The 9,600-nt window shown below is 46.8% G+C and overlaps 1 protein-coding gene across 1 annotated transcript in view; it reads left to right on the top strand.

Moving 5' to 3' along the window:
- Nucleotides 1–9,600, top strand: part of IGSF3 (immunoglobulin superfamily member 3) — a 147,660-nt gene that overhangs the window by 47,061 nt on the left and 90,999 nt on the right. The window contains 1 exon segment of the mRNA XM_006018883.2: nt 2,444–2,821. Within this exon segment, the coding sequence (XP_006018945.1) occupies nt 2,444–2,821 (378 nt within the window).

The following is a 9,600-nucleotide window of genomic DNA, read 5'->3' as shown; positions in this document are numbered from 1 at the left end:
CCGCTCTCTTTCCTGCCTATGCAGGGGGTCGGATCATCATCTATTGAGGTCCCTTCTGACCCTAACATCTATGAATCTATTCAAAGTTGCATCTGATTTATGCAATAAGAGATGACAGGCCTTTGTGTGTGACATTTGCTGTTTTGTCACTTAGCTGGGTATTTCATAGACATTAGGGCTGGAAGGGACCCCGGAGGATCATCGAGTCCAGTCCCCTGCCCCAGCGGCAGGAAGTCAGCAGGGATCATAGGATCCCAGCAAGATAAGCATCCAAAAGTGTCTTGAAGGCGTTCATAGTGGGTGTTTGAACCACCTCCGGCGGCAGTCTATTCCAGACCTTGGGGGCTCAGACAGTACAGAAGTTCTTCCTTATGTCCAGCCTGAATCGGTCACAGCGGAGTTTGTGACCATTCGATCTTGTCATCCCTTGGGGCGCTCTGGTGAACAGACATCCCCCAGATCCTGGTGAACACCCCTAACAAACTTATAGGCGGCCACCAGATCACCCCTGAGCCTGTGATTTTCCAGGGTATTTAACCCACTAATATGCAAAGGATATTAAAAATCACTGCTGGAAACTGGAGATTCTCCCTGCTTTGTCTGCAGTGGTAAGAGGAAGGGATTGGAAAAGGTACATTGGGTTTGGGGAAGGAGGGACGAAGTCCTGTATTCTGTGACTGTATGGGCATTTAACAGCTTTCTTTGCGGAGATGAAGTGAAGAGGTAGCCACAAGAGATTTGCTGTTATATAACCCAGAAGCCCAAGGGAGTAGAGGGAAAGAAGCTCCTAAATATTGTAATGGGTTCTGTACTGGCACATGACAGTAGAATAGCAGAAGTCGGTGCAAAAAGGCAGAGACTCAGAAGTGAAAATTGCATTGTTCTTGTCCTTCTCTTTTGTTTGTGCTTCCTCTGGGTTGCTTTTCAGCATGACAGAATGTTACCTGGGTTCTGTGGAGAGGTTTTCAAGCCATCCTAATGTTTTCTGACAGCAACATGGTCATCTGAGAGCTCTGGAGACCAGAGAGCTGGGAGGAAGAGGGATAGCTAGTTTTAGCTAATGAGTTGTGTCAGATGTGCTTTCATTTACTAATCTTTAGGCATTAAAACAGTAACTACTCTTTAATCACATTGCCTCGGCCCCTCTCTCTCCCGCACATGCTTTTCTTTTGTGCATCCTGGTGGTGTGTAGTTTTAAACTGGCCAATTTTCCATGTGGGATGCTAAAAGTGTGAAATAGTTCTCACTGCATTTGCCTTGTTCTTTACAGCTATTGCCATGCTGTTCGTTCAAAGAAGAAATGATTTGTTTCAAAATGCTCAAATACCATAGTCAGTCATTAAACTACCTGCCATTCCAGCAGCATTTGGGACGAGGAATACAAATAATCGAATGGCAAAGAGAACCTCTCTTCTGCCTTCCTCACCATCTCTCAAGCAGTTGTATTTTTAGGTGCTTATTACTATGCTATCAAGTACTGTACTGTTGTTTCTTCTCTCTGTGCCACTCTTCTATTTAAAGGGACACAGCCAAGATAAAAAAATAGACACTAAAAAAAGACTCCTTATAATTTTTAAATATTTCCATTTGACATGTCTAATCATGCCTATTCACCTTTTTTGGTTTTGACCTTACTTGGACAGTGAATTTGGCTTATTCAGCTTCACTTTCAGGCCTTACTTCCTATTTTAATAGGATTGTGCTTTTGTGTCTGGCTCCTTATGGGAAAAGAACTTAATACATATCGAAACCTCTTTTCATGTAGCTCCTTTTAAGATGCTTTCCTTTGGTCAGCATCTCCTGAAGCAGCTGGGAGGTAGCTATGACAGAGCTCAATGTGCTGTGGTTTAGGCTCTTGATACCTAAGTCACTAATGGCTTACAGGGTGCAGCTGTACAACGACAGGCAGCTGAGAGTGGGGGAGGTTAAAGCAGTGCTAATCAAGGTCTTGTGGCACCCTGAGGTGACATGAGATCTGTTTAAGGGTGCTGTGTGCTGCTCTGTGTACCTAGGTGTGCAAACATTTACACGTGAGTCACAAGACAAACCCAGGGATTTCAAATACGAATCTAGAGTGTCAAAACATTCTGGCTGTTGTGGTCTTTCAGAGCAATTTGCAACAGAAGAATTGCTAAAAAGGTTGAGAACCACTGAGTTAGAGCTAGAGCACTGCCTACTGACTGTCTGCCAGGATACCTGGGCCCTATTCCCGGACCAGCTTCTAGCTCTTGTTCTAACCTTGGGCAAGTCACTCTTCATACTCAACCTGCCTGTCTACTTGGTGAGAGTGATTTCGGAGTATCTCATAAGGCAGTCATGAGAACTGAATGATATTGGAGAGAAAGGTGCCCTCTGCATGTGTAAAATAATACTTATTAAGTAGCAAAGTCTGCAAAATGCTTATGCTTTTCTAAAGTAACTTTTGCCTTTCCCCTTTTTGCAGGCATGGCCTTAGCACAGCGCCAGGTCACTGTCCAGAAGGGCCCCCTGTACCGCACCGAGGGTTCCCACATCACTCTCTGGTGCAAGGTCAGCGGCTATCAGGGACCTTCAGAGCAGAATTTCCAGTGGTCCATTTACCTGCCCTCTGCCCCAGAGCGGGAAGTGCAGATCGTCAGCACCATGGACCCCTCCTTCCCTTATGCCATCTATACACAGCGTGTCCGCAACAGGGAGATCTATGTGGAGAGGGCTCAAGGAGACTCCGTCTTGCTGCACATCACCGAGCTCCAGGACCGGGATGCTGGCGAGTATGAGTGCCACACGCCCAACACTGATGAGAGGTACTTTGGGAGCTACAGTGCCAAGATGGACCTTGTGGGTAAGATGTCTGCTTTAACTTGGCTACCTGGAACCCCGCTCACTGGATACTGGGTTTCTCCTGAACTGAATGTGCTAGAATTCAGTAAGGCCCTTGCGTTGAATTTTCCATGCAAACTGTCACAGTAGTCTTTAATAACTAAAAAATACAAGAGAGCAGACAGCATGGAGCCCAAAACAATAGTGCAGAGACAAACCAGAATAAAATAAATGTCCAGTGAAAAGGCCAATAAGAAAGGAGGAACCAAGAGTTTGAAGTCTCAGCTGACAGTAAGACAGACATGGTGTTGATTTACACATAATGACAGGAAGGTTGTTCCAGATAGCAGAAGCTGCAGAGGGGAGAGCTTTCATGTCAGAGGTGGCAAGAAAGTGTGTCAAAAAAGGGAGGAAGCAATTGCTAAATGAGCAAAAAAAAGTGATTAGAGAGGCAAGGTCTGAAGCAGAAGGTGATGTTGAGATGGATGTGGTGGCGCCTGGGCTCCATGTTGATGACCATGGCAGCAATGCATTTTCCTCTGAACCAGAAGAATCCAAAAGAGCAGTTGTATTTATTTATAATCTTTTTGGTCCATTGCTTGATGTTTCCTTGCACCTTTCAGACAAAAAACTCCTGAGATTTTTTTCCCCCAAATAGAAGCTAGTAAAGCTTCAGAACATCCCTGTCAGGTTTGGACTGGCATTATCCCAATTTAATAGGTGAGAAAACCACGGCATCACATTTAAAGGCTTCTCTACATAGGGAGGCGATTAGGAAATAAGCACGGGTGTGAGTTTAAAATCAATGGCTAATCTGCAGTAGCTCCCCAGGTGGATGCCCTGAATCCTCACTAAGTATGCCTTTTTGCAGTTGAGCTTAGCCTTCTTTGGATGTGTCCAGTTGGAAAGCTATTGCAAAGCATTTCCTGGCATATAAAAGCCATGCATATCTTGTAGACCTGGTCCCAAGTGACTTCTTGAGCCATTTAGTTAATCTTTTTATTTTTATTTTTTTAGAGCTGGCAGTAGAAACCAGAGTGCAGGACTCTCCAAGTCACAGTCTTTAATCCGTTTCTTATACTCCTTCCCTTATATAATGAATAGTAGGGTAACAGAACTGGTGGGCTGAGGTGGAAAGAGATTTGAACTTTTCCTGCCCATGGTGTAGGCTACGTTAGGAGCAGGTGGTGTGATATAGTCTGACAAGCTGCAAGAAACGAGGATTGAGGAAACCTGCGTTCTCTTTCTGCCTCTGTTCCCATCATGCACTGTGACCTTGGGTGAGCATTTATATGCTGTGTGCCAGGCTTCCCATCTGTGAAATGAGGATAACAGAGACTTGGCTCATGGGAGTATTTTGACTTAATGTTTCTGAGGTCCTATGCTGAAAGATACAGTAAAATGACAAAGCTTTATTGCTGACTCATTGCATGATCCCCTAAATGCATAGCATGGCATTTTAGAAGAGTCCATCTGTGAAGATCAGCTGCTTGGCACTAGTGTTAGGGAAATAATAGTGATACCCAGCTCTCATGGTGCATATTCAGCTTATGTGATCATGAAGATGCTTCTTCCATGGGCCTGTGTCTTCTTTCAAGCTAAAATTCAGAGGACAGTGTTAAACAGTGTATTCAGGAGACACCTTGAAAGTTGTTCTCATTGGAAAATATTCTTCAGTCCACACTTTGTATCTTTTGTTGTTTCCTGAATTCTTGTAGGATACTTAAAAGCAACCAAAAATCATATTTCATTCTGTCCAAACTCCCTGATGTGTATTCCTCACCAGACGTCTCAGTTCTCTGTCATCATAATTATTATGGTTTCTTTACAAGGAGACATCACACATACAAGGTTCTGACTTGAAAGGAAGCAGGAGCAGATGAGCTCCTGCAAAGCACAGATTTCCATTTTAAATGTGAACTGTCCCTAGAAACCCAAGTACTAAGGGAAGAGAAATGTAGCTGAAATGCATTAATTTTGTAAAAGGTTGTCCTCTTCCCCCAGGAGAAGCTGGCCTGCCCCTGACAATCCATCCTGCATTGCCTGACGGGATTTGACCTTGGGTTAACAAGCACTGGGCTCTGTTTCCATTTTGAATGCTGTTAAACAGTGATTGTTTTCCCCAGAGGGCAGGAGGGGATATATGTATGAATTGGCCATGAGTTCCCTTCCTGAAGGCCAATTGTGCAGCTCAGCAGGCTGAATGGAGCCATAGAAGGCAGGCAGAAAAGTAGTAGTGCATGTGGGACAATTGGCTCTTTTTTCTGCTTGGGAGTCAGAAATGGACACTATCACTTTCAGTTGCAGGTCATCAGAGCGATGAGTTAGTGCCTCTAGGATTGTTAAGTGCAGGTCAGCAGCTTGAATAGTGGGTAGTCAGCATTTTCATGCAGGTGTTATAGGCTATCCTCGGTTGCTGGTCTAGAAAACTTTTCTTAACCTGCTTCTAGCACTATCCTATAAGTGTCTGCAAGCTGGTTCTTAAGTAGATGTTCTTTTTGAGCTGTATTTTGAGAACATGTACCTTGGGGCTTGTCATGGTAAGGGCAGTCAAGAATACGAATCCCAACTAACTTTTTAGAGGTTTAGTTAAACTGCATTAAACCCCTGCATGACTCTTTCTTGCAGAATTTCTTGTGGCCTTAATTTGCTTCAAAAGTGAATTTTCAGAAGTGAATTAAGCTAACTCAAATTAGGATCACTAATTCTGAATGGCATTGCTCATGCCTCTTTGGCTGCAGTTTAACCCATCCATTTCAAAATTTGGGTTAATTTTCCATTGTGCCCCCATGTTGATAATTCCTATGGGTCTTACTCTTTTAAAACACTCTACTTCTAGGGGCCAGATATTTCTCACAGGCAGGCCCTTGGAGAATGATTCCAGTCTGTACTGAATATATCTACACTGCCTAGTTAACCTGCTTTGTACTTGCGTTTTAGCCTTAAGCCCTCTACTGCCCACTGTAGCACCTCTGACTGAGTTTGGAGGTGCTGTGAGCCTGGACTCTTATTTACCCAGCTGGGAGGCTGGGATACAATTAGTTCAACTTGGGCCCAAACCCACCCACTTTATAGGGAGTTCACAGGAAATATTACCAAAAGGCTGATAGCCCACCAGTGCCCCTCCAATAACTACCCGGAGCAAAGGACAGTTATATTCTTCTATATCTTTCTCATCCAGTTGACTGGGCACAAAGAACTAAGGCATTGGTCCCCAGGCACATCTCCGGCTATTGCAGAAAGAGCGCAGGGACAACAGCAAAGAACACTGGTTTTGTAGTGGGCTTGTTCACAGCTGGGCCAGACCATTCAGTTGCGGTAACTGGATGGTGTAGACATAGCCTCCAATGTGCCTTAGCACTCAGTCATGGCTGTAATTCTTAGAGCAGCAGTTGGAGCATGTCTTCATAGCACAGTTAACCTGGACTCTTGGATCTTTCTTGCAAACAAACCTCTTGCCCAAGTCTGATTCTTTAAATCTGGCCCACTGGCCTGGCTGGTGGCATGGGCTAAAATCTGAGCTGTGCTTTCACTGATGCTAGTGACCCACCACTTGCATGTGTACTCCACTAATTTACTTGGGTACTAGTGCCAAAAGCTACAAGAGTTGATTACAAGAGTCCTAGTGTCTCATAGGACTTCGCCACCTCTCATCTGTCTGAAAGGTTTGGTTTTGTCTGCCCTGCAACTTGCTTCTTGTGATATTGGGCTCAAGGTCAAGCAAGCACCTATAGGACTAGATATTTCAGTGATTTCTGTAAAGGAGAAGAGTGAAATACAGTATCGTCACAGATCAAGGCAGAGACTATTTTCAGAGCGGCTTTCTTAGTTACCTCTGGGCAGGAATAGAAGAGTTAGCAGATACCCATGCTGTCAAGTGGAAAATGCTGGAGCACCTGGATTCACCCTAGACATGCCTGAAGACAGAGCAGAATGAGGAGGAAGGCTGGGGGGAAAGAGAGAGATCTTCTCCTCTAAAATAGTCATCTCCACTGTTCTGCTTGCTAGTGTAAAGAGAATCCCCTCTGAGCTGAGGGAACTCCCTCTGAGTCAGGCCAGTGACTCTCTGGCGATGGGAGGGGTATTGCTTCTAGTTTTCTGGAACTGAGGATTCTAGCAAGGCTTCTTAGTAGCATATGTGTGTGTCCTCTTCCCTTCATCCCACGCAGCAGTGAAGCACACTCAGTCAGGAAGAGCCGCTGAACTCTGAGTTAGTTATTGTTCTCATGTACTCAGTAGAATCAAACTTTTTTTTTCCTTACTTCCACTTATGAATTTTTAAGTCCCTAATTAGGAACAGTGGCTTTTTTTTTTTTTTTTTTTTTTTTTTTAGCAATGGTAAGGCTTAGTGCAGTGATTCTCAACCTTTTTTGTACCAGGACGTATTTGTAAACATCGATGACCAGTCTCGGACCCAGTGCCCCCAGGCCCCTGTCTCCCAGTGTGCGGGGCATGGGGGCCCCCAAGCAGCCCCTTGCAGGCTGGAGCTTTGCCAGCCTGCAAGGGAAAAGCCACGGTTTCCCACGTTTTTCCCCTTTAAAGGAGAATCCATTTTTAAAGTTTGTTTGTGACCCTCTCATATATTCTTGTGACACACTTTTGGGCCATGACCCATGGGTTGAGAAACACTGGCCTAGAGAGAGACAGGTTTTGTTAGCCTTTCTATTCCATCACTTTGCATGTGAGATGGACAGAGGCGGTAGGGATTCAAAAGCTGCATAGTGTGGGCTTCTGACTTCCATGGCAGTGTTGCGATTCCAGATGAATGCTAATGGAACAGTGTGATCGTGTTAGTTACGGGCAGTGTGGTTCTGGAGGGGGCTTGGCCCGGTACCTAGGGGGAGGATTGGACTCTGGAGGGTGCTAGAGCCTCCTGGCCTTGGGGCTAGGTGGGACTCTAGTGCCTCGTTGGGCAGGTGGCTACTGTTTGACCTGGCACTGTGAAGTCTTGCCGTACTAACACATTCCAGTAACTGTGCACCATGAGCTATTGCAATGTGCTTTCTCTGTCTGAACTAGTGCCTTGTGCTGCAAAGCCAAGATGCTTTAACTTGTTATTGCTGTACTGTTTGACTTTAAAGGCATACTACCCATGTTTGATGGTTTACTTCAGGGATGCTCAACCTCCAGCCCATGGGCCAGATCTGGCCTGTGGCCTAATGTTATCTGGCCAAGGGTCTGAAAATGTGGTGGTGGGGAAATGGCGGCACCACTTCCCTGCTGTCAAATCTCTGGACCCACAGGGAGCCCTGCGGTGTGGGGGGAGAGAGGGCTGCAGACAGAGGTGGGAAGCCCTGGTATCCTGAAGCATGAGGGGGGGAGATTTTTACAGTGGAGTATGGCAGCCCCCCCATGCCTCTGGCTGAGGGACCCCAAAATCCCATCCCTCCCCCGAGGGGTGGGACTTCCGGGGCCCCTCAGCCAGAGGCGTCCGGGGGCCCACCACTCTGCTGAAAAAATGGCACCTGACACTGTCAGGACTGCAAAATTCAGAAGCAGCCCCCGTGAATTAGGTAGGTCCCTATTTATAGGGAATCCAGAATTGGGTCTGGCCCTCCCCAGTTTTATGGTGTTGCTCATGGCCCAGAACCAGCCTTGCCCATGAGATGCCTTGTGAGATGCTTACCTTTTAGGAGCTGTGAACTTACAAAAAAATGGAGGACAGCAACCTGGGTTTCAGGAAATTAGAAGCGAGAGAAAAGACATTAGGTCATCTGGCTTCATGGCTCCTGCCACTAGGTATATGCAGTAGGTCTGATACTTTGGGCTTTTGGTTTTTTAACTCCATCCTCCCTGCCTATAGATGAGTCTTTATGTACCTCTATTTATCTCCTAGTTGCCTGTGTGTGCTTATTTACTGGCTGTGCAATTTGGGCTGCAACTATTACAGACCAGTGGGGCATGGAAAAATAGGAAGAGTTTACATCTCCCTGGGTTTTAGGCCTGGCCAGAGTGCATGCAGGTGAATGGGTGGTGCTAGGTAGGGCTGTGCGAAACAGCACTGTTCCGCTTTGACTTCGGTTTGGACAGAACAGTGTTTCGTTTTGAGTTTCATTTTGTTTCAGAAGCACTGTTCCATTTCGTTTCATCAAAGCTGTTTTGCTGTTTCAACGTTTCGCCCATAGGCTATAATGGAGAAGTAAGAAACTGCCTATAACTTTGTTATTTTTCGCCTGATTCGGATGAAACTTGCAGGAATGGTAGCTCCCTCTGAGAGCATGAAGCCTGCCAAGTTTCAAGGAGGCAGGTGGAGAGGTTTCTGGGAAACTGCAGCTCAGGATGTTGACAAGCAAAACTATCACTTGCTGGCAGCGGCAACCTCCTGTGATCCGGCAGGCAGATCGGGGGCCCCCCATCCCTGGGAGGAGTCCAGCAGAGCTCCTGTAGCCCTCCTGGGGGTGCAGGCAGGCCCCCAATCTGCCTGCCGGATGACAGAAGGCTGCTGCTGCTGTTTGAGGCCAGCGGCAGCCCCAGCCTTCCCGGTGCTGGGTGCGGGCTGTGCCCAGCGCCTGTCCCAGCTGGCAGCAACAGCCTCCTGTGATCCGGCAGGCAGATCAGGGGCCTGCATCTCCGGCAGAGCCCCCGCAGCCCCCCAGCAGGTGTGGGCAGGGCCCTGATCTGCCTGCTGGATGACACGAGGCTGCTGCTGCTGGCTGAGACCGGTGCTGGGCGCAGCCCAGCTGGCAGCAGCAGCCTCCTGTAATCCAGCAGACAGATAAGGGCCTACCCTCACCCCACAGGAGGGCTGCAGGGGATCTGCCAGATTCCTTCCAGGGGTGTGGGCCCCTAATCTGCCAGCCG

Source organism: Alligator sinensis, unplaced genomic scaffold, assembly GCF_000455745.1.
Source record: "Alligator sinensis unplaced genomic scaffold, ASM45574v1 scaffold19_1, whole genome shotgun sequence".
Classification (NCBI taxonomy): domain Eukaryota; kingdom Metazoa; phylum Chordata; order Crocodylia; family Alligatoridae; genus Alligator; species Alligator sinensis.
This window is presented reverse-complemented; position numbering and strand designations above follow the sequence as displayed.